Here is a 26750-nt window from a genome sequence, read left to right as displayed (position 1 = left end):
TGCTCGTTAGTTTGCCTGTTGGTTCCGTTGTGTGATATGAAGCTGGACGTTTGTGATGCTCGTTAGTTTGCCTGTTGGTTCCGTTGTGTGATATGAAGCTGGACGTGTTTAAAGTTCATCAGTTTGTTTGTTGGTTCCGTTGTGTGATGTGATGCTCGTTAGTTTGCCTGTTGGTTCCGTTATGTGATATGAAGCTGGACGTTTGTGATGCTCGTTAGTTTGCCTGTTGGTTCCGTTGTGTGATATGAAGCTGGACGTTTGTGATGCTCGTTAGTTTGCCTGTTGGTTCCGTTGTGTGATATGAAGCTGGACGTTTGTGATGCTCGTTAGTTTGCCTGTTGGTTCCATTGTGTGATATGAAGCTGGACGTTTGTGATGCTCGTTTGTTCGCCTGTTGGTTCCGTTGTGTGATATGAAGCTGGACGTTTGTGATGCTCGTTTGTTCGTCTGTTGATTCTGTTGTTTGTATACATTGTTCTCATTTGAGAACATGACATCACTTATTTGGACTGGCTAAGATTAACGTGTCGTCGATCAAGCTGGAGACGTTTGCTCTTCCAAAACACCCTTTGTTCTCTTTATATTTTTCAGGAGTCTCCATGTTAATCTTTCTTTTGTATTTCATCCAATTTCATTCATGAATATTCTGTTGATATTTTCTTTGATTTTTTTTCAAAACTAACACGATTTAGATCATTCAGCATCTGATGACAAAGGTAAATTAATTTCAATATTGAATACTCTGATTGAAATATATTCTATGATTAAGTATTTTTATACATGGAGAAATTTCATCGGCATGTAGGTTTGATATAACGTAATTAATTCAGTCCGTTTAAGCTGGTATCCGGCGTAGCGTTCGGGGGAATTTAACTCCGAATTAGATGAAATCAACATGGAATCAACTCTTGTTTTGGTACATTTGCTCTGTATTTCCTCCTATTCCGATCTCAAATACAATTTCTTCTCAAAAACGAGTTCAAGACAACTTATCGTTTCATGTCTGACAAGAGTTATCGCCCTTCTCCAAATTTCCGGAATACTGTCGTATATACCGTATAGCACCATTAAAGAGCCAGACCCACTCCTCGACCGATATTATTTTAAATTAAAAAAAATCACGATTTTCTTTTTTTCTCGGGTAGCAAAAGTTCTGACTAACCCTGTAATACCGCAATTTTAAAGTAAATCGCTACCAATCTAATAAATAGTTTTAAAAAAGAATTCGAAACTAATCAGTGCTAATTCATAATTATGCGGGACGTCCTGTCCTCTGACGCATGCGCAAAGAACTGTAAATAAATCTGCCGTCTTCCAACATGGCAGAAAGCGTGCAAGGGAAGCGGGGAAGAAAACGTGTTTTGACGGCCTCTGAGGCGAAAAGAAGGAAGATGGCTGGTTCATACTCTTTATCGCTCTCTGTTAGGCTCTCTCGTGTAGTATAACTCTAAAATCATATTCATAAATACTCTTATCCTCGAATATTCGCTTTAGATAAATCCATTTCGCGATGTTCGTTACCGTATCGTAGCCCTCGTTTGAGGACCACTTTGCAATTAATCGGAGATTTTCTCGTAATTTGCACGTTTTTGTGTCATATCCAAGCATTGAAAGATGTGATCAATACATACGTTAGAAGATTTCCATACAGGATATATAGAATATTTATTGCATTTATCGGTAAAATCTCTTTACAAGCGATGTCACATGGACGTACTACTCGCCTCTTTCTCAATTTTTGCTTTGGTTATGACCGCGTCTGAACGTATCACGTGACATTTCCTCATCAATATTCATATCCTGGTGTTGATTAATGAGACTAATTCTGGCACCGATATCTCCGGTACCCTTTCAATGTCAAGTTCGAAACTTTATACAAGTCAATTTACAGTCAAACCTCGTTAACTCGAAGTCGATGGGACCACGAAAATACTTCGAGTTATCCGAGTCTTCGAGATAGCCGAGTTCATGAGTTTTGGTGCAAAGATTTTTAATGTTCCTGATTCCTTGTACTTTTTGTCACTTTTTGGCTATATACGAGCTTGATGTAGATTCCGGTAATAAGCAAACATATTTTGTTCTTGATCGTTGAAAAACCAGAATTGATAATTAAATTAGGTGCAGTTTGCTTATTATTTAGAAACCATCAATGTCGTTCTGTCAGTCCTTTTTAATTAACGAGAACTAGATTAGCCTACATGTCAACACGAGTCTAGGCTACATAAATAACGATGATACGGAAATCAACATTCACAATTTAATAATTTGACATTAATTAAACACATAATACAAACAAAATAGAACCAAATCTAACATTTTAAGAAACACATACAATGTGAAAAACTTACGATATCATTCTAAACAGCACTACATATGACCGACTATGAGAACTCTCCTGCTTCTTCGATAACATACATAAACTTCCGTTGCGCATGTCCAACAAATGTTACTCAACATCACTGACTTGGCGCGTACACTAGGAAGATTATATTAAAGAGTATGCATGTACACAACATGTTAGTTACGATAACACCTGTCGACTTACAAAGCACTGTAAGTAAATGAACATTCATTATAAGCACTAGTCTTCGAATTTAAGGCCATAATTAACTCACTAATTCTGCCCTAAGTACTTCGACGCTAATTAAATAATTGTTTCACTCATTTGTCGGTTTAATTGAGCACAGGTGACCGTTTCATGCGTACTCCTGTAAAAACATTAAGCCTAGTACCGGGCCAGTGTTGTGATTGTTTTCCATAGCTTAGTTCCGCTTCACTGAGTGTATACACAGGTCGGTGTTTGTTATGGCTGACAGACACGGAAATTACGCAATGTGAGTAGAACTTCACTTTTTATCGCCGATATCTATCAATTATAAGATCTAACGGTTACCTTTTATCATTCAATTAAATAACAATAAACACTTTTCTAAAACATGAATATTGTTAATTACAGTATTGTTCATTAATATTCACTTGTAAAGCCTATTGTCGGTAAAATTGCAAAACGGCGTAGCGCATCAGCAATGTAATTGACCGGCACAAAATTTATACTTCGAGTTTTCCGATCATATTCAGTATATGTTTTGTTGTTGGGACCAAATTTTTACTTCGAATTAACAGAGTTTTTCGAGTTTTCCGAATTCGAGTTTTCCGAGTTTTGATTACTAGAATAAAGAGAAGATTTTGCCGGGACCGACAAAGTGCTTCGAGTTAAACGGGGTCTTCGAGTTTTCCGAGTTCGAGTTAACGAAGTTCGACTGTATATATTATCTAATAGTATACAACAACATTTCAAGTCAATAAAATATGAAAAATATCTATAATAGAGTGGGTCTGGCTCTTTAAGTTTTTTAGCATTATGTACTTCATAGTCATTTAAATTGCCTAATAGTCTCTGGTTATGACTTTAGTAATTTAATTAACATTCACGTGTTTGCGCCTAATGATTCATGTCTCTGGACATTGTCGCCAAATTGTTGATAAGGTATGGACATTGTTTACTCAGCATTCGTGACTAAGACCATAGCAATATGACAAAATCAGAGTCAAATATTGCTAAGATAAATATGAATTTTATGATAACCCTTCTTTGAAGTGAAGGCAACCAAAAATTTGAAATTTCCTCCATTTTCCAAAGTTGTCTCCCTTTCATACCCCGCCCCCAGCCTCTAACGTGATAAATGATGTGTACAAATAACAAGGCACACATGAATAATGTTGATTCAGCTTTACTTTCTAAATCGTGGATTTATGTTTTAGTAAACGATACACTATAGTCCAGGTGTTCCTGAGTATAATTGATAGAAATGAATCTTTTTTTAATTGCCGGCGATCTTGTTGAAGAAGTCTATGGCTTCTGTGTCGTTGTTACCGTCGGACTCGTCCGAGAAATCGTCCTCATAAACATCAGGGAAATCATTAATCTTTGTGGTCTTATCTACAGTCACATCATGTACAACCTCTTTGTTGATTTTATTACCATGTATTAGCTCCTCAGATATTACCTCGGCATGAGACCCGTTCTCATCAAGTCTGTCTGGGGTTCCAGAACCAACCACTTTCTCTGCGCGACCAGAATCGTCCAAATTTTCAGCAAATCTGTTTGTAGCAGTAACCATTTCCCCGTCAAGATCTGCGACACCAAATTCGTTTCTATCTTCAGTATTTCTATGCAAAGTGTCCACTTTCACGGCCCTTTCAGTGTTTTCCTGTCTTATTTCTGTGGACAGTTGCTTCTCTGATAACACGTCTTCCCTTCCCCCCTGACTTGATGTAGTTTGTGTACTAAGGGTTTCCATCATAGGTAACGGGGAATTGCTGGAATACTTCTCTTTTGTGTCATTATCGCCAAGATCCGAATGCTCGTTTTCTTTGTCAATCACAAGATTGTTATGATCCAAATTAAATCCTGTACTTCCTGGAAACTGTTTATCTATTTGTTCCCTTTTTTCTGTTTCCGCTTCAGTTGTTTTGTCACCTGATATGACAGAACGTTGCATATTATCATCAGGTTTTGTCGTTGACGTCCGTTTATCATTAGGTTCGATACCAGTAGAATTACCTGCTATTTTGTCAGCCATTATATGAGCGTCACCATCCACCCGCTGCGAAGTCTTCTTTGTCTCATTTGTATGACTTTTTGTATTGCCCGCCTCTGTAAATAATCTAACATTATCTTCAAGTCGCGTTTTTGTAGAGTGGAAGTTTTGGTCTTGTGTTTCAGAAGCACGCCCGGACCTGGTGGAAGACCTTGTTGGCGGCCTGAAACTGTGTCGCTTACCGGTCGTCCTGTTCTCGTTCTGTTTCAGCCCGATGTTTGATGATTCTCTACCTTGTAATGGAACAAAGCTGTGCTTGTCTTGTTCAGTTGAATCTGATCTGTGTACTTCTACAGTGTGCACCGATTTGTTTTGTTTTCGTTTTCCCTTATCCTTTCGACGACTATAAGAAAACATGAAACAAATAATTAATTGTCTGATTCTTGTGGTCTATATCTTCAAAATTAAATCAAACAGACCTAAGATTTCCAGAACATGTCAATATATACTAACGTACATGTATATAACCTATAAAACGACCGTTAAAAAACAGAAAAAAAAACGAAAAAAATAAAAATAAAATTCAATAAAACTAAAGCAAAATGTGAACAAGTGAATGATTTATACGGAGCCACATGAAAAAAGAGCAGGTAGATGTTTTTTCCGTATCCGCTCAAATTTTGCAAGATACAATTTTCTATTCAGACAAAAGGTCTCATATCTGAAAGGTGATTGATCAAATCAAAATACCCCTTTGAGAGTGATCCTACTTAAAAACATTACTACTGATTCGTTCTTTGTGATCAGAGCTTTAATTATGAGCCTGCGATGTAACGGAGAGGATTACATTATCCTGCTGTTGTTAATACGACGAATTTAAGACGAAAAGTTAAACTATTAAAATATTTCATTGAACGATTCCCAACAACGAAATAAACTAAAACAGACAGTACTTTTAACCATAGAAAAACTTCTTCAATATGTTGATTAGTAAGGAACCCCTTATCACCAACTAGAAATGTTATTGGAAATCTTTAATTTTGGATAGAAACCTAAAATGGGAGGCTGACGTTTGGTGTAATTCCGACCAAGCACATATTGTAATAACCACAATATTGACATGACCAACATAATATTGATATTTTATCGTGTAACCACCTTCCCGCTGACCTATTGCTCCCTTTGGAACAACGGTCATTGACTTTGATTTCAACTAATGTTCCCTTCACAGTGCCATTATAAATCTCTACGAACTGAAGTAGCAACATCTCATGGATGCCTCGATTGAGATGTGTTATATTTACTGTGATATTAAGGAAATAACCAGAAATTATTTCATATTTTAGATAATTACTTTCCCCTCCCTGTAGTATCGTCTATTGTCTTGGAAGCCGGAGGTGTGGTTGTGTTTGCCTTGTCATCTAGTGACGGAAGTAACGTGTTCCTCTTCATGTCTTCTGGTGTTCGGAGAATCGGGTCCGATTGGGACTCACTAGGACCTGCAGTTACCAACCCCTCACTGGAATCCGTTATTTTCCTACACGAATGACATAAACAGAAAAACATATTAAGCATGCTTAAGTACCCACTATCTGCATACTTAAATATACGATTTCTGTAGCTGTGAATTTTCCATTTCTGAATAACAACAATCCCGCATCCCCAACCTATGGTGGTTACATGTCGCAGTTGATTCGATATTCATTGGGGCCGTTCCGTTCCCATTATTAGGATTTTTCACGAAAGACTGGACGTTTTACAGTGTTATCTCAATATTTTATTCCTTTGAGAGATATGAAGTTTGACGTGTTTGATGCTCGTTAGTTTGCCTGTTTGTTCCGATGTTGTATACATTGTTATCAGTTGAGAATGCGACATTACTTACTTGGATTGACAAATTTACATGGCGGCTGTCCTTGTTGAAACAGAAGACGCTTGGTCTGCCAGAACACTTGGTCTTATTATGGTACTTTCTCAGGAGTATCCTTGTAAATCTTTTATTTCTGCATGTTTTGCCTCAGTTTGATTGAATTTGGGTTATGATTATGTTGACATGTTGGCATTTTCGTGTTGTTTTGGAAACATTCAAAGACGTCAATATATTAGGAACTAAACCAATAATTAAGCTCACATAAAAAGGCGGCAAAGGTTAAAGGATGTTTTTACGGATGATGAGACCGCTAAAAAGCGCTTTGTGAATTATTATAACCTGGACACGACATTATGTCAGGTTATTCTGTAACAGGCTTTTACTCATAAGTCGTTTTAAGTTGTACGTCAAACGTACAACAGTGGATAACAGTTTTAGTGGATCTTGGTTGCCTTGGTCTAGGCAGAGAACTCATGGTCGAGCGGATTAATACCTAAAAGCATGGTATTGCCTAATATGGCATTAGAACGAACAAAAGCATGAAATGAATGAGTAGTCACATTTGATTGTTTTATGCAATTCATGCAACAATGACTTAAGGAACGATAAAAAGCAAAACAAACGGATAAATAACATGAACCTCTTATCCATATTCGAAGCGAACTAAAGCTACAAGATAAGAAGCCACTAAGTAACTGTCTGAGGACAAATAAAGCAAATGTGTTCCCCGATATTTTGGTTTTAAAGCAATTCTTATATAAGTAAACGTCCATGATATTGTTCGCCTAAGACACATACACTCGTTATGTTTTACAGCAAACTAAGAAAAGATTTTCATCGTGTAAGATTACTTCATGGCTACTTTATTTCGCGTTTCAATCACGTATCTCTCAAGTTCTCTCACACAGAATATTATGGATTCCATTAAATTCCAGTATGCGGACGTGTAAGTAAGTAAGTACGCTGAATGAACTTTCAAGAGGTAATATAAAACAATAAGCACAGATTTCAAAACTTAGTGTACAAGATACTTTATTACCAATTTTACGGAAACATCGTTTTGAAATGAAGCAAAAGTCGTCCTAATATTAAGCATGCCTCTAACTGAAAAACATGGCATCAACAACGAAATTATTTGCACCTGAAGGACTGAGGTAGTGTGAACACATCGATTTGAACCAAGTATATTCTTGCACGCAATATCATTGGAAGACATAATCGCCATCATATGCAGTGTAGCGTTCTAGGTGTGTGTTACAGTAAAGAAATGGGAAGTTCACATACTGATTATAAAACAGGCCATCGACGATTTGTCTTCTGACAATGTGCATTTTATGTATGACCAATCATGTTTTCATAATTTGAAACTGGAGAGTTAGCCCTGATACTGTCTAAATACATGTAAACATATAGGTAATTTGGATATTGTAACACAAATAACGAAGGAAGATACTTTAGACTCCAGCCTTGCACTGATTCGAACTCATGATCTGTGACACCAAATCGCGTAGCCAAACCATGACACCACCATATCTCCACAAAAATTCTGTGGAAGTGGTAGTGATCCCAGCGGATTACTCGGATTATAAATCATCACCAACTATCTAATTGAATCATGGCCGACTTTTATTCTTGACTTACTCTAGTTTTCTCTGCGCATGCTCAGGGATCATACAGTACAGGTTGAGGACGTAGTAGTTATGAATAACTACAATATATAGCTGGAAATTCCTGACAAAAACATTATAATTACTTGTCCAATTACGCGACATATACACCGACACGAATTATACATCAATGTCGGTAACAACTACGACAATATGAATAACCTATCGTAATCAATCTTGAAATGCACATAAGTCTATATTTTGATAGAAATAATTCACTATTTACTTCTATTTGTACCTTGAATTTAAGTTACTTTGAAACTACACACAGGCAAATGAAGTGAATTCAGTTAAATTGTATAACGTACGTGTCTCTTCTGCATTTTCTCTTCACAGATTCAACGAGGATGCTGATCTGTTTATCAATAATGTGACCAGGTTCAAGCACTCGAATACGTCGAACGCTGAATACGATGTTAAATACCTACAAAATAAGATTCACAGTGTAAATAGATACTCAACTGCAGTGTATAGGACGAATTTTGAATTTTCTGTAAACATCACATTCCATTACCTCTGTGTATGATTATGCTTAAATGTATATTCAAATCAATCTTTTGTGTCTGGATATGAGAAAGATATTTAATTATATGTAATGTAATTACAACCGACTAAGATGTAAATATAGATAATGTCATTTATTCGTAAAGATATGCCGTTTGTTAATCATGAACTACTCATGTATACTAACGAGCATCAAATATCAGACTAATGTTCGCCAATTCAATACCGACGATCAAAGCTATCAAAACCTTAATCAAAAGTCAATGAAAAATACAGAAGTCCTTCAAAACGAAGGCGTTGTGATCTGCAATGGTAACCGTCTCCTTCATCACCAACAACACCTGGCATGTAAACCTTGGTTAATTCACATTTGTAACGTCAGGTTCTCGAATGAGAATAATGTCCAGAAAACATTTAACATATCCCACAAGATGGACTAGTTATTAATGTGATCGGAATGACAACCGTTCTGTGTCTGTCAAAGTCTTGAGTTGTATTCTTTTAATCCAACTGTCTGCATCTTCGATTAAAGTAATGATACAACACAAGAAAGTGGTACTTACCTGAAATGCCAGTAAAAAGGAGAGGAGACATAAAAACGTGATCATGTAGCCACCGAATCTGTCCAGAAGCGTGTCATTGCAGCCCTTGATAAACACATAAAACATCAACCTAATTTAAACAATTGTATCATTTCTTTTCGTTTTATAGACATAAATAGAGGCTATTATTGATTTTTTGCGATGATGGCTTGAAATAGAGAAAATCAAATTAAATCAAATATAAATAATTGTATATATTCTTTTCATCCCAAGGATATTTTCTAGGATGAAATGCAATTATGGAAAAACAAATGTCTCAAAAAATGACATAGGAAAGGAAAATTAATTTCATTACTGGTGTTAAAGAATATTTTGCAAATGACTAAAATTAGAGCAATCCAAAGACAGCGTTTACAGTAGGTTTTCCGAGAACGTCATATACGTGCAATACATGTTTCTACTATAATTTGTGGATGTTATGCAACTCCCAATGCATCAATCTATCATTCCATTTGCTATATATGTAAACATATGTGTTAAACTGCATGTGATATAATCTTTTTTGATTGGCTAACAGGATGAACATTGAGCACGAAAACGAAACCGCGCAATAAGTAGCTCCATATTGTTTCTGTAATCATTTGATTTCAATTTTCGGCTTTGAAGACCAATTTAACTCTTGTTATAATGCGTAATGGGGTTCAATGTCTCATCTATTTCTGAAATTGATGGCGTTAACAAAACACACGTGGGTACAGAACAGGTTATACGGTATGTCTCGTAATTCCTGACTGGAAGCCTCGGTACCAACAAAATTACTGGAAACTGAAAACATCTAACCTACCACAACAACGAAGTGATTTTATATAAACCTTACCGTCTCATAGAAAGTTCCCGTGTAAAGATCGTTTGTACAATTCTCCGACCCCGCCTCCAGACCCGGGTACCACCTCGTCACATTCTTGCAGCAATAGATAGATATTTGTCTGAATTGCAAATTTGGGTGTTCGAAATCTCCATAATTGCCAACTCCGCAACACTGCATCTACACGGGATCATATGTAACCCAAAGGAAGATATCACAGTTATCAAATTAATGTCAAATCAGTGTTTTTTATTTTGGAAAAAATTGGAAACAATGTGTGTATGGTGTGTGTTCTTAAATGTATATGTTTTAGAAGTTCAAAAAATGCAATGAAATGATATGAATTAGAATAAAGCTCGTTCTCGATTGAAGCGCAAAGAACATTAAACGTCAGAATAGGAAACGATGAAAAGAGTTTCAGCTAAGTAACAATGACCTAACATTTATGTAAAATGTTAGAACCGTTTCACAGAAAATGCTCAATACAGTGATGCATGTAAAGTATAGTTTGTAATTTATTCATTTTTATTACTTTATATCCTCTGTCTGTCTCTCTGAGAGTTAAAATTGATTTGAATTAATCGTAAAGTATAATGATACCTTAAAAAATAATTTCTCCCATGATGTACCAGAGTCCTCTCCACTATTCACATATCTATTGAAGAATAGCTGAAGAAGTTGATCATACATCGTCCAATCGATCTGAAACAAAACAAAATCAGGATTTATGATGAAATGTTAGCAAAAATGTTTTTCAGTGTTGTAAAAAATAATATGAAAACCTTATGATATGATCCAAATTTAATGAGAGGTAACAAATTCCCAAATGACGTATACAATGGCCAACTACTAGAAGCTTCCAAAGAATTGACTGAAAGACCGATCAAAATCACTGAGAACGGGACTATTATCATACAACGGTCACAAGGAAAGAAACAAATGTTGGAAAAGAACCAATCTCAAATAATCACGTTAGGTAGTTGCCATTTTATCATGTTCTGTATAAAGTGGGGTGTGACGCAGCATTTTCCTATAATTGTTCTCACACTAAGAAAAACATTAGAACTTTCCTGTGTAATGCCGAACTAAATGTACGAAACGTAAGTTAAGAATGTATAAGGATCCCGGAAAACCAATAAAGACAACCTACGCTACACAAAAGAATCAAACGAATAAATATGCTTTACAGGAATATTGTTTTTCTTTTTAGTTTATTGTAATTGCCAACGTTACATGAAAACTACCAATTAGAAATTTATCTAAACACGTGCAAAAACAAAAACATTTCAGAATCATATTCAGGAAAATTTAGCAAACCTTACATTGCTTTTCGTCTCAATACACAATCCAATGATCACTATCACCGCGACAGCAAGTGCACCTCGAAGTACAATCGACTAAAACAGAAGGTGTACATCCGTCACACACTCTTACAGAACAAAAGCACACATTCTGATATTTTTATGTTTCGTTTAAGCAATTTCAAGACTTGTATCTCTTTCCTCTGTTCGTATTTTCCCTTCTTTATCCATATGGAGATTGAATTAAGGTTCTATTGACATGCTGGCTTTTCTCTTGTTGTTTCCTCAAACACAATGGATGTTAATGAAGGTCTTACTGCATTTATGTAAGTAACGCTTTTTGTGATATTTTAGTATATTTACAACCAATAAAAGTTATGTAAGGCATGTTTTATTAACAAACATTGTACTGTTCTTTTAAAAGGCACATTAGAAAACAAAAATATTTCATTTTTACCCGAAAGGCAAGACAATTGTTATAGGCATATCAACAGTCGACATTATTGACCACTAGTTTTGACTTTTGAATGTTATTCGCCGTGGAACATTCAAATGCTCTTAAGCATTCAAACAATAAGTAGCATCATGAAACATCTCTCTGATAGCAAATGACATTGGTCAGGATGGTTGCTCCTGTCAATCCTAAAGAAGAAGGACGACTGTAAGAGTTATCAAATGAGGTCTTTGGTGATTTGATTGCATTTTATTGACGTGTATTGCTACAATCATATTGTTTCCTTTTTTTCAAAGGACCTCTACTTTGGATTTTAAAAGAAGCATTCGATTTGTTTTAAGCCTTTATTATAAGTAAAAGAATTCCCACTGGCTTTGCAACCTAGGGAAACACTTCTTTGGGTTTGTCCCAAAACCCCTCGAGGGTATAGTTTAATAGATTTGAATGTTGATTGATGAGGCATGAAACAAAAGCTTATTGTTAGTTGTAAAGTCAAAGTAACGTACTATGCTTTCCAAGAATTTTGCGTCCCAGCAGTATATGACACATCCAAATAAAGTGATAATCATCTCTGTGATGCCAAGTCCCAGCATACCAAACCATAGGGCCTCTATGTAATAGGTGAAGCGGCGGTTGTTAAACGAAAGGTTATAGAATATATCATGCAATTCAATATCATCAAAAATGTCATCGAATCTCAGTAGTAGTCCAGTCACAACCAAGCAAAGTCCGCAAAACTGTAAAACATATACCACAAAAAACATACGTCAAGAGTATAGGGTGAATGACACATGGTGTAATAATATAAATCACTTTTAAAAACAAATTAAAATGTGTTATTTGAATTACGAAATTGAGAGAAGGAACGACCTTTTATAAAAATGGAAAGATTAGACGCATTTTCAAAACCTGAAATCATTTCATAGCTAGAAATTTTCCAAGATAAACAACGGAACGTTATCGTTGATAATACAAACATTTCTGCGCTGATTGGTTCCAATATATCTATTTCTACAACACCGAATATGCCTATAGTATTATAATAAAAACTTACCATTGTTATGATCTTCAAGGCTATCCCAACTCCGTTGTATTTATCTCTGCATGAAAATGTCAACTATTAATGCATGGTCATTTGAACGATATACAATTAATGTTATTGACATGTTGGATATAAGGCACTCTAACGACTCAATTGTTGCTTTTCTGTTCAGTATATATAAAGATATGTTTTGCTTATTCATATGTGTAATATAGACTATTGTGATGATAAGTTTAGATGATAAAATGATGTCATTCATTCCTATATTCCATTGTGACGTTTGATCATAAAGATTAAATATATAGAGCCGAAATGACTACCAAGACGTAAATATAATTAGTTATCAAATGGATAGATATATATCTGTTTATCGTTTTATGTATAAGGATGGGACAAATATGTCAGTATTTTTAATAATACTACATGTCTATGGTTTGGAAGGACTTTTTATTATTTTCATAAACCTTTTTTGTGTGCGAAAAGGAAGTGCAAATCATTTCATCAACTGACTTTCACATCAAGGTATTATTGAAGAGTCGAAATTGAAAGATCTCGCATGAAAATATCATTTCTCTCTACATTCACTTTACGCTTTCCAGCTTCGCAATTTGAAGCCTTAAGTCGTGTAATTCTAAGATCAGACAGAGCATTCATTCTATTCTTTAGAGTTTGTCTATCTAAAACCTAACATATGATTGCTTCATGACTGTCAGGATCGACCTAACTGAACAAACAAGACAAAACAACATATTTTATAATCTTATCTCTGTATTAGTCTGTATTATAAACTTTCGCGGTCCAAAATCATGAAATAGCTGTAGTGATAAAACAAACATATTTGTATTTGGTTCGTTTATCATATTGTTTTTAATATCTATCCATTTAAGTACATGTACTTACTTCTCCCATAAGCTCTTAACTCGTCGTTTTAGAATTCCAACGATGCCTGTTTGAATGACTGGAGTAACTTGACTTGTGTCCGAGTCAGTGGATTCATCGGTCAAATCTCGTACCCTCTTGTTTACATACAGCAGTGAGAATATCTGTAAGACGGTTTATCTGCGATTTTTTGAATTTGTATTTTGTGATGGATAAACGTAACAGCAAATGAAACAATGGTTACCTTAAAAGTAGCAGGGGTCAGCTGTATCTTGCATGCCACATTTTACTTCATTCGAATACTTTCACGGTTCAGAACATACACATGTACTTCACTATGTTCCAAAATCATCTGATATATGAAAATTACGAAATTTATTTAATTACGGGGCTAGCGCCCAGCTGATGCAGTTTAATTCATTATTTGGCATTACTCAATCTGTCTTGTACAATCTCTATTTTAAAAACGATAATGGCAAGGCGGGAATTGCAAGATTAGATAGAAGGTAAGTACAGCTTCAGAAACAGCATTATCAGTCTTGTTATCTGCAAACTTTGCAAATAGTTTGATCAATGATCAAATCGATCATGAAGTGACTTCATACAGGACTCTTTAGTGATGCTAAGGGCCTACTGTTTGAAACGTAAGAGGGGACTGAGGAACATCCAACGTGTTCGAAAAACATCAAGTTTTTCCTCATAAACATACTCATATTTACTCAAGTTGGCAGAATTTATCATGCTTGAATTATTTAATGTCTATTAGATATATGCCTTTAATTCATTCATATGAGAACACCCCAGAATAGAACCCAGAATATACCGTCGATAACAACATAGTGTGACGGTATATCTGACTAGAGTTTTAGAATTCAAATCCATATTTTTTTATATTTTGCTTTATAAACCTACCTGTAAAATGAGCGTCAATGTCACCAAAGACAGACTAGCGCCTGAAAATGTCTGAAAATGTTCCTCGAGAACTGGAACGCAGGGCTGCAAGTTAAATAAACATCAAGATAATTATGATGCTTTAACAAAATCAAAATCTAACCTCAATATCAATCAAAGATGACAAGATGTAAACCAACAAAGATAGCACGCAAACATTTAATATCTTAATGTACAAGAAGATTAAGACCAGGTATTCTGAAGGGTAAGCGTCTTAAGTTTCATCGACGACACCCATCACGTATGTTTAGGCCAGTTCGATTAATGACGCGGTAAAACTTGATAAGTAATGCCTTACTTACCCTGAAATCTGTACACAAAGGATATAATCTGTACCATGAAGAGCTCGATATCAAATGAAGGTCTTGTTGCCGTCTTATTCCACAGCAGCTTAACTTCATAAAAAAACGAGTAAAGCTCAATATAGAAATCATATGACTGATTATTGTTATTATTTGTCTACTGCTCGATGTTCGAAATATGCTTGCAGAACTACTGCTTTATTTATCGTATATATGTCGTACTTTAAATATTGTAAAATATTTTTCGTTGAGCTAAATTTTCGCAGTTTTTTTCGAAATTTCGTTGATACTTAATTTGATGGTTACTAATAGTTCAAGATATCTACTCTTTGATTACGAGTACCCACGGGAAAAAAAACGAAAATAAAGCTACCACGAAAAAATATCATTTAACAACACATACAACATTTTATTCTGCTAAATTGTGAGCGTTTAATGAGCATATGCCATGTTTTATTATTGTAACCTCAATATCAATTCTTAAATATATTACCTGAAGAATTAAATCCCTTGCGTGCGAAAAATAGGGTTCGTAGTTTAACGATGCGTAAAATAATTCCTCAACCTCTTCATCCATATTCTCTCTTACCTAAAACAAATGTATGCTCTTGATGTTAAAACATTCGTTATCGACTAAGGTTTGGTATAATTAAAGTACGTTTCTTTACAGATATAATATCTTTTTTACTTTAGAGCAATTGGGAAACTAGCTGTCAGCTGAAATTAATATGTTTTCCCGAATACAAATGCGCGAAGGTGCTGTGTGAGTTAGCAAAAGAAAAGCACGCGGGATCGACAATATTCCTCCTTACATTTTCATGTGTTACCTGACCACACAAAAATGCCAAGCGTGTTTGTGCTGTTTATACTAACGAACACGATTTATTATGATGCCGGAAAGGTGCGATTAATATAGTTCACATATTTATATTTACACTTATTGTTGTGTATAATTTATAAATATATTTTTTCTATACATTGTTTTATGAACGAGAAATAAAATGGTGCTAACCAAGGAATAAATATTGATATCATAATGTTTTTCAGATGATTTTTGTTAATCATAAGCATGAGACTTTGATAATCGTAATTATCTCCAATACCTTTTTGTCTGTTTTTAGTTATACGATATTTCTTTCGTTAAACAAGAAATTAATCAATAAAAAGAGGTCCACACAATACATTAAAAGTAATATACATTACCTCAGTAATGAATACGCCAAAGAATATAATTGCTGTTACCGATATGACAACCCCTGTATTGTTGAGGAAGGCAGACTGAAAACAAGACAAATATTGCTTTGGCCTAGATAAGACTTGCCCTTAACAGAAATCATAAGAATAGCGATATACTCCTCCTCTGAAGCAGCTGTGCCGATCTTTAGTTACAAAATAAACTCTATAGACAGAGATTTCATAATAGGTTCACACTGATTTTGGTTTCAAAATTTGATTGTTCAATTGATATTTAGAAAACTCTCAATCAGTTCAACAGAAAAAGTACCGGAGTACATATAGCATTAATAGTTAGCACAAACATTACAAAATCAAAAACGGGAAGAAAACAAAAAGCAAATAAAATATGAACGATTCAGAATTTTTTTTACGGAATTAATAAGTTAATTGCCTAAAACAATTCTTATTTTTAACTGTGTTCTTTCAAAAATAGTATGAATTTGCAGGTCGTTAAAAGCACAGATTAGATCAATATTTAATTATCATCTTGTGTAAGTTTAACATTACCGTTAAAGACAGAATTGGAATAACATAATCACGATGTTCGGAAATCGAACAGAACAAAGGAACAAACATTTCAAAATTTGTAAAATTAGGTTAAATAGTTATAAAGATTGTATTGTACAATAGACAACCAACCTTCAGGTCGGTAGTCTACCTGTAGTATATCAGTAACGTTCAGTAAGAAAAACGGCTATGTCAATTTAAAGCGTCGCCTGGGTAAGAACATATCATTTTTAAATAAGCTATTTTTTATTCTGACATTAAAACAAACTAATTTCATGAGAATTTTAAAAGACTTCACAAAATGAAAATTTACCATAACATGCAAAATGAAACATCAAGAAAATACCAACATAATCATCCAAACTCACCTTCCATAATACCAGAGCAAACTATAACACTTCTGATCGGTCCAAGCAGACGAATGCCAGGTGTTCCGGAAAGAAAACGTCTTTTGTTTCAGCATTTATTTCTACGTATTTTTACGACACTTCAGGAAGGATGCTATTGCTAAACACTTACCACGTAATATGCCGCTCGTGACGTCACACATGTCATGGAGATACCCTGGAGAGAGACGAGGAGTGAAGTACTTCCACACAACACGAGCAGAGAGGCAAGGAGTTTAATCAAGTCGTCCAATTGAACGTTGCAGAACCTAAGACGCTGTGTATGGGTCACAAACGAGGGGTACTTGTGTATATTGTAACCACCATAGATTACTAAGATTACAGCGAGACACTATGTAAAACAAATAAATAAATAACTGTTACTGCATACAGAAGGTATGATAGGAATTTTGTAGTTTGTACCATTTTCGATAATATAAACTTTTTTAAAAATATTTATTTGTTTAGTTTATTAGAATCAATTAAGAATTTTAAATTTCCTTCTAAGTTTAAAATAAGTAATTTGTAAGTCAATTCAATTTAAGCAACCACCAGGCCGGAAGTTGACATTTGACTCAATTGTCCAAGGCTGGACTCAAAGGCCATTTGTTGCTTTTTATTGTAATGTCTATTAAATTAGTTTTCATAAAGTGTTATTTGCTCATCTATACATACAGTGTATCTGCATATTTTATGAAGATATACACTTACACCCTGACACACCGCCACACATCGCATAAAAAACGATAGCCTGCCTCTACAATAGAAAAAAAGAAACAATCATACTGACAAGTTAGGTAACAATAGACACGAATACAATGGTATTAGTCACTATTGACAACAGTATTATAATATATATTTTTAATCAACGGGATATCAAGATTAATTTAATGGGGATACTTAAACAAAATCTGAAACTAAACCTTACAGTATCTACTTGTATCTGTTTACAAGACAATACTATGTAACTTTTCTTTTGCACAATAATCAATTGCTATTGTCGTATATACGTTAAACATTAATTTTTTTTATCAAAAACTTCCTAAGGCAACATTATAACGTAACAAATAATGTGGTAATTAATTTCGATTTGTATGAAAAGTTTACACAACGAGTGACTGCAGTGTTTGGTACCTACTTCATCCGCGTGAGTTATTTTTCAAACGTTAAAAAAAGAGCTTTAGCGAGTGTTTTGTAACCTTAGGAAGCAACTAACGAGCGTGCAAGAAATAATACCGTACATAACAAACACGAGTTTATGTGACCTGTTTCTTCCATAATGAAAAAAGAATATTCCCAGGTTTAATTGACAAGTTCTGTACGCACGCGTGTTTTGTTAAAGGCGTCAGTTGGGGCGTAATATATCCTTTAGCCACTTATTAATATGCAAAACTAAAATTCATGGAAACATTGTAACTCATTACAAATCATAACTAGAAATAAATTGGTTTGCCTTAAAAACAGCAAACAGAAAGGTATAAAAATTCAAACATAGATAAGATCATTTCAAAAACAATTTTTAACTCCTCAGTGCTCTTTTTAAATTCCCTGGGAGTGTAAAGCGTCCTTTCAGCCTGGCGGCATATCATACGAAATTATTAAACTACAGATAGTAGTAAAATATTGAATAAGCAATAAATATTCACTACAATGCCGATAATTTCGTTAGACAAAGCTATAAGATTGAACTGTTATATGAATTGACTTTTCTAAGATATATCTACCAACGCTGTGAATACAGTTTCAGGCAAGGTTTACTTCGAACACAATGTAATCATAAGCTCTCTTAAACAATACGATATCTATTCTGATTTAATCAATTCAGACTGAATTCACTTTTAGTAAATAGCCTCAGCGTATTGAATATCGTGCTTACCTTTACACTAGTTTCATGTTTTTTGAGTTCAAATGACACAGGAGATTAGTATCATATCGATGTTTGTGCATGTCCTTTACACTTACTTTCTCCAATATAAAACAATGTTAACGTAGACGTCACCAAAGGCGTCCCGGGGGATATATGGTATCACACCAGTATTTTCGGATCTCTCTGCCTCTTCCTTTCGTCTCCATTCTCTGTATTTGTAGTCTGTGATAACCAGGTTTAATACCTGGATTACATAATTCAATCCTCGATGAAAATATTTTTTTCTGTAAAGCTTCTTTTATATTCATGTTTAAAACTACATATGATAACGAAGACCCTATTTTCCCTCAAATACCTTGTACCTTCGCAACATAGATGAAGAGCTCTGGAGACATTCATTGTTAACAAATAAAGACATAGTTCTATCGCAAGACTTCGAGCACATTTAGCAATAAGTCTAATACAGGTATAATGATTAGCCTTAACATGTATGAAATCGACATTTTTGAGAATATTTGAAATATTTAAAATATGAGAGAGAGAGAGAGAGAGAGAGAGAGAGAGAGAGAGAGAGAGAGAGAGAGAGAGAGAGAGAGAGAGAGAGACAGACAGAGAGAGACAGACAGACAGACAGAGAGAGAGAGAGAGAGAGAGCAAGCATAAGACATTTCAAACTACTACAAACGGGAGTTATGAAATAAATATGAAAATCGGAGAAGAGGCAGATATGTCAAACGGTATGCAATCCGTGTTTATACAACTATTCCTTACCGATCAAAGAAACAAAAACTGGCGAGACGAAGAGCGAGTACATAATGCACATCGTCTTTAATAGTATATACACTGTTAAAACAGCAATCCTGTCCACTCAGAACTATCACATATTATATAGAACACGATATTTGTATTTATGATAATGGACGGTCTTGGTGGTGAGCCCCGGTGACGTCACAACCGACCAAAAAAAATGACTCATGGGATAAACTTTTGACTAAAACAATGACTCAAAAATCCCCTATAAGTACATTACTTTGAATTCAAGTTTGACTCAAAATCCCTTAAAATGACATTTCTTTGAATTAAATTCCGACTCAAAAATCCCCTAAAATTACACTACTTTGAGTCATGTTTGACTCATAAATCCCCTATAAGTACATTACTTTGAATTCAAGTTTGACTCAAAAATGAAGGAACTATAGTTAAGATGTCCGCTCAAACACTCGAATCAGCTTATGGTTTATTGGAACTAAGCTTGCAAAAATAATTATTCAAACAAAATCTGCGTCAAAGTTAGTGAGGAACGCTATCACAAATAACCTACAACACATCGATGACGCATGCTTATATAACATTATCAGTGTTAGATGTGTTAGATGTAAGTATTGATATATATTTCATTTTTATAAGTAATTGTTTACTTACTTCTAAAATCAACATACTGATGACAAACATCAACATCGTACTTAAGAAGGTACGAAACGAGCTCGACCACAGGTCCCAGCACCCCTTCAAAGGAAATGCAAATTACTTACAAATAGGTCAATGTTGGATACAAAGAATTCAATGGGAAGGAAATTTAAAAAACGCGGTTTGTTTTCTTTAATAGTAAGCAACTATGGTTAAAATTTAAGGAACTACTGGCTTATAATCAGAAAAGGCTTATTTTTCAGGTCGAGTCGTTAGAGTAGGCCTATGTCATTAAGATTGCAGATGTAAATACATTTCCGGTGGATTTTCAGTCAGCGAGATCTACTGTTACCTGCATCCACGTTTTAATTTATTTGGATATCATATGTGCGACATTTCACTGGACCAATTTTGATTTTCATCGGTATTTTTAAATCTTTATTTTACAACAATTGGAAGCAAGTTTTTCCAACTTATATTAATCACTCTTGTTGGCCCGGATGGAAGCGCACGAGTGATCTTAGTGTGGCAGGAAACCGGAGTACCCGGTGAAAACCCACGTGGTCGGGCAGGTGACCCCATACCTTTTCGCATCCATTCCGGGAATCGAACCCCAGACGGACGGCTAGGTAAAAGACGAGTGCGTTACAACTGCGCCACCCGACCACTCGTCATCGGGCGCTTCACAAGCTGCGGTTTAGATAATTAGCATAATTGTCGAGCATCCTTGTTAGAGTAAAACCATACCACAGCTTATTCAATACTTCATTAAAAGGTGATACTCTGTTTTGAGACATTCGTACATTTCTTTGTACCATCGTCATTAAAGCAATATGATTTCTTTGTTACCTGTAATAACAATATCTTTATATTCCTGGAACAGGTCAGGAATCTTAAAATATTACCAAACTAAAAATGTCCTATTTTTACTAGAAGTGATACCACCTTGAAATGTGTTTAGATCCTTAAATCAAAACACAAAATCCAGTAAACAAAATCATCTACTGGGTACACACAAATATCTGGTCCATTTCCTTGTCGACGTAACCCTTCTTGTGGATATCAAATTCAGAAATGTCATGTTCTCAAAGTAGAACTGTGTAAAGTTTATCGTTTACAAATATCAACATCTCTAATACAGGTTTTGATGAGTTTGAAAACTTTTGCAAATAGATGCATTACTTTATGTTTAAGGTTGGAATATGAATTGTGTTAGTGTTTATCACGACGTAAATGTCAAAGGTGCGATTACCCGAGGGACGTGTGAATAGGTATTGGGTCACCTGTTCAAGCGCGTGATTTTATCCGGGTGCTCCATCCTCACCAATACCCATCGCGCACTTCCATCCAGTCAAAGATCCAGTAATTAAATGGGTTACAATGCCTTAAAGTATAATTTCAAGATAGTGTTACCGTATACAAATTTATTACTCGTCGAGGTTGGGGTGTTGAGTTGCCAGAAATAACAGTTTGATTACGTGGCGTGTTTCCGTACTCTCTCTCTCTCTCTCTCTCTCTCTCTCATCCCATCCTCTACCCTCGCATTTCTTCGTTACGTTAAGGAAAATGCGATATTTAAATGACCTACCGGTAATTTGGCATTTGTTACATAAGAGTTCAGACAGGGGTCTTCACCAGAAAATCCACAACAGGATAACTGGAATAAAATTGATATTGATCTATGATTATACAAGGTGACGAATGTAATATGAAATCAAGAACAGAGATTATCCAAAATATTATTATTGATTTGATATTTATTTTCCAAGATTGCTCTCTCTCTCTCACTCTCTCTCTCTCTCTCTCTCTCTCTCTCTCTCTCTCTCTCTCTCTCTCTCTCTCTCTCTCTCTCTCTCTCTCTCTCTCTCTCTCTCTCTCTCTCTCTCTCTCTCACCCCTAAGATTGACTGTGAAATTCGTCCGGTGTATCTCTAGGGAGACATTATAACTATTAATACATTAATTTAAATCCAACAAGAATAAAGGAAATTAACACTACGATACATCTATAGTCATCTCATACTGATACTGTTGTAACGAAATAGAAATGTAATGTCACTGTCTCTATATTTACGTATCTTAGTTTGGGTACTTCATAAAACAGCAGTATACATTATTTTCATACATTACATTTTTATTGTGAAGGTAAGGTTGATCATTCCACACTACTAGGATCAGTACCTACCATATAACCAGACTTTAGTCAGATCAATCATAACCCTTGTGAGGCCAAATCTAAAGCTACAACAGTTTTTTTTATCTGTATACATAAAGAAATCTTTTTAGTGAGGACTATTTCAGAATTGGCTACAAACACACCTACGTTTTTATATTGATAGACAAAATGAAGTCTTCTTTAAGAGAGCTATTTCAGAATAGACTTCACGTACATCTATGTTTTGTTTCTGTCAGTACGAAGAAAACATCATTTTTGAAGTATACCTACGTTTTTTGATACTGGTATACATAAAGAAATCTTCTTAACAAGAGCTGTTCCATAATTGACTTCACGTACACAGTCGGTATGAAAAAAATCTTTTTAAAGGAGCTATTTATAGAATTGACTACCCATACACCTATGTTTGCTCTGTCAGTACGTAAAATGTCTTTCTAAAGTATACCTACGTTTATCTGTCCATAAATAAATTTCCTTAAAGAGAGCTATATCAGATTTCACTGTAAGTAGTCTTACGTCATTTCATATCAACAGGTAATTGATACCTGGTTTACAAATGCTAACATTGAATTAACTGTGATGACATTTGATCAATATTAGACCTATCTTACCGTTTCTTTGAATTCCTTTGTAACGGAATCGTCAATGTTCAGCTGACTGTTGAATTCCTTATCGATCCAAATATAAAACTAAAGTAAAATAACAAAACCAGAAATTTCAAAATTAGATATAAAAATACTAACCTTAAATACAAATATTGTAAAATGTTCTTTTTCATTTGTATACAATCATTTTGGACTGAACTGTCTGGAAATAACATTGTAGCATCTAGACAGGTTTAACATATTGAACAATAGCATTATCATCTGTAACATACGATACAACACAATATCAGCATGACCTTTATCGACTTCATATTATAGATTCATTTATTGTTGCTTTACGTCATATAAACAGTTAGTGTCATTTAAGGACATGCCAGGTTTGAATGGTAGAGGACAGTCATAGCGTGCGGAAAAAACCACCGACTTGTGGCCAGTACCTGGGGACTGTCCCGCGTAGGCCTGGCGACCTAGAGGTGGAGGGATAGTGTTTAGACGCTCAGATAACTTAACTATATGGCCATCGCATCCCCTTTATATTAAAGAAATCGAAGTGATAACGATTTGGATCGATATTTTAACGTCCTATCAACGACTATGGTCAATTTGAGGATGGACTCAAAACAACTTAGTAGTAAATAACGAAATTAAATGCAACCAATCAGTGCTTTGAGGATCAAACTGACGGAGAAAACACAACAAACCTGACTAGACATCATTACAAAAGAACAACTTGAAATACTTTGCATGGGTCCAACTGACAGAAAGACCATAGTCACAGGGTATGGGGAAAACAGCATCCGAATTAATACATCGCATTATCATAATTAATGTATACTTTATCATATTGGCTTAAATTCCCGTTGTCATGTCGACGTACATTGGTAATGAAAACAAACAGTAATAATGTATCAAAATTAACCTTGTTGCTTAAAACAGCATCTTGATACAGAACGGGTAAATTTATAAAACTCTGATTGTCGCCCCTGAATCCACCTAAATGTGAGGTTACCATGAAAATCAAAAACATATGATTATACGTTCCGGATGGTAGGCGGTGTCTGCGTTATCAACAACTTCAAAACGGTATACTTATATGTCAATTTCAACAAATCTTATTGCTCAGAAAGGGCTAAGGGATAGAGGATCAGGCATTGACTATTTAAGCCTTCTCCCAGCAATATCTGGATGGCAATAGAAGTGAATTATTAACCACAAACAGACAATGCATTACAGATAGGTATACAATGGTGTCTCCATTTCCCCACTGGGTTACATACAATTACTCTTAGTTCAATATTTAGTGTCAATTATATATTCTGCTAAATTAGTGTATGCATCTTCATCACATTCATGGCAACCATGAAGTATTACATTAATATTATGGTATACTTATATCAAACTAAAAAAGCAATTTCAAAATGTTACAACAGTAGCATGGAAAACCCGGCGAATGTGAGCATATTCAGACAAAACGAAACCTATACCTTTTTATACATAGAATCTTTATATAACACAAAAAAAATCCAGTTTGATCATAAATCTATGATGCTGACACAGATTTAGGATATTTTGATAGGCTGATTAAATTATCCTATAAATACTTACGTCATGTAGACCGCCAGCCAATAGCACGGAGTACACAATCATGACGGGGATAGTGAAAAACGATATACAGATGTGCTGATAAAAATAAAATGTTACTGCATCATAGACCAGTTCTAATGTACAGTAAACCGATTTCAACAATCTCAGAAACATATAAGTATATTTGACTGATGTCTGATAACATACAATAAGCAATATTTAACAGGGAAAGTAATTCGAATTTGTGACTGCAAATATTTCTAGAAATTAATCTTAACAATCTTGGATATAGCAAAAAAGGTGTTATACAATTTTTTATTTTTTTTGACAAATAATGTTTGATTATCTTTGTTTTTAAAAGAACAAGCCAATATCAATAGTATTATCAAGTTATTATAATAAATTAACAATATAAAACAAAACGGGAAATCAAAATGGGTTGAAATCTTTAGTATACATACAATGTAGACGATCTTTCTGCTGGTAAATAACACTCCTGCTAATCCCATCACACTGTTTAACACCTGTATTGGCATCATTGCACATGCGCAGGAATACGTTATGACGATCAGCATCTTTCCTAGTTGAATTTCCCCGAACACGTGCAGTGTATCGACAAAGTTTAAGTGGACGGTCTTGAGGGCCGTGTCGGTGTTTATGAGTACCAATGCATATACAGAGCATCCTAATGAGACCAACTGAAATATAAAAATATGCAACCTTACTCCTTGTGCTGTCTTGCTACCTTCCTTTTCAGTTTGTACTTAGAGTTATCTCCCTTCTTTACCACTCTTTTGTTATATAGTTGCACCGTGCATGCTTCTTGACACTCAAAACATCTTACTCCTCAAAAGTGATGTGTTCTACCTATGAGGCCTAATGGTGTTTGCAGAGACATTACAACTTAAGGCGATATGCCATATTAGAGTCGTACCTTGATCTAATACATTACTGGCTGATGAATAACAAATACATATATAAAAAACAATTGCTGAATATTTATACGAATACTATATATAAGTGAACATTTTGTCGAAACTTCGCAGCAAAACAGGATTGATTTTTAAAAAAGTCATAAAACGTTGTGACATGATATGGTTGTTTTGTCTGATAAAAGTCTTTTAAATATCTTAAGAAATCTGATGATCTGTAGACTATTATGTACCAGGCGGATCTAATTTTGGAATATGTGTTTTTATATATAATATTGTAAGATATTGTATCAATTATGTGACATCATCTGTATGATAGTTTGAATGTGATGTGATGTATTCCGTAACATAAGGTTGAATTAGGAAGTGAACATCACTGTATGACAATTAATATGTTATATGACGTATTTCATAATATAAAGTTGTTTGAGAACTGAAACATCAACTGTATGATAGTTTTATGTAATATTAGGTATTCTATAACTTAAAGTTGAAATGTGACTTTAAAAATCACCTCTGTGATAGTTTGTATGTCACAAAAGTCGACTTCTGGTTGAAGAAAGGCTCAGGAATGATATTCCATACTTAATAAAACAATTGTTCAAAAGTCCTGTCGATCTAATACCATTTCGCCACACTATTTTCTACCTCAGTGTACCCACGAGTATATTACAGCCGAAAAGTCCTGTCGATCTAATACCATTTCGCCACACTATTTTCTACCTCAGTGTACCCACGAGTATATTACAGCCGAAAAGTCCTGTCGATCTAATACCATTTCGCCACACTATTTTCTACCTCAGTGTACCCACGAGTATATTACAGCCGAAAAGTCCTGTCGATCTAATACCATTTCGCCACACTATTTTCTACCTCAGTGTACCCACGAGTATATTACAGCCGAAAAGTCCTGTCGATCTAATACCATTTCGCCACACTATTTTCTACCTCAGTGTACCCACGAGTATATTACAGACGAAAAGTCCTGTCGGTTCATGACCATCTCGCACAATGTTTACCTCAATACAAATACTTTTCACGATAGTAATTCGTCAGCTGAAGGCAACGTGTAGTCAATAAAACGTCATACTGTTTTATTTCCGTTTGTTTCATGCATATTCGTGTTCTACGGA

The 26750-nt window shown here is 34.9% G+C and overlaps 1 protein-coding gene across 1 annotated transcript; it reads right to left on the bottom strand.

Moving 5' to 3' along the window:
- Window positions 1–3821: 3821 nt before the first annotated feature.
- On the bottom strand, window positions 3822–20372 carry LOC132559273 (uncharacterized). The gene is made up of 18 exons (XM_060223888.1): window positions 20337–20372; window positions 19010–19158; window positions 17759–17804; window positions 17181–17399; window positions 16122–16196; window positions 15412–15507; window positions 14919–15011; window positions 14578–14661; window positions 13687–13829; window positions 12799–12844; window positions 12251–12481; window positions 11312–11386; window positions 10590–10691; window positions 10002–10169; window positions 9146–9229; window positions 8387–8502; window positions 5896–6078; window positions 3822–4944 (listed from the first exon to the last, which is right to left on the bottom strand). Exons 1-18 carry the CDS (start codon window positions 20370–20372, stop codon window positions 3822–3824), a joined length of 3069 nt encoding a protein of 1022 aa, XP_060079871.1.
- Window positions 20373–26750: the final 6378 nt, after the last annotated feature.

This window comes from Ylistrum balloti, unplaced genomic scaffold (assembly GCF_031769215.1).
Source record: "Ylistrum balloti isolate Yb309-2 unplaced genomic scaffold, AGI_CSIRO_Ybal_v1 Utg370882, whole genome shotgun sequence".
Taxonomy (NCBI): Eukaryota; Metazoa; Mollusca; class Bivalvia; order Pectinida; family Pectinidae; genus Ylistrum; species Ylistrum balloti.
The sequence above is the reverse complement of the archived record's forward strand: the minus strand, read 5'-3'. Positions and strand labels throughout refer to the sequence as shown.

What these genes read in the sequence shown, in the direction of transcription:
- LOC132559273 (XM_060223888.1), bottom strand. Translation starts at nt 20,372, where the DNA reads ATGTTGATGTTTGTCATCAGTATGTTGATTTTAGAA. An exon ending in CTTTGTGTACAGATTTCAGG is followed by an intron (nt 14,662 to 14,918) that starts GTAAGTAAGGCA and finishes TTTAACTTGCAG; the next exon opens with CCCTGCGTTCCAGTTCTCGA. An exon ending in CCTTTTTACTGGCATTTCAG is followed by an intron (nt 8,503 to 9,145) that starts GTAAGTACCACT and finishes CTTATTTTGTAG; the next exon opens with GTATTTAACATCGTATTCAG.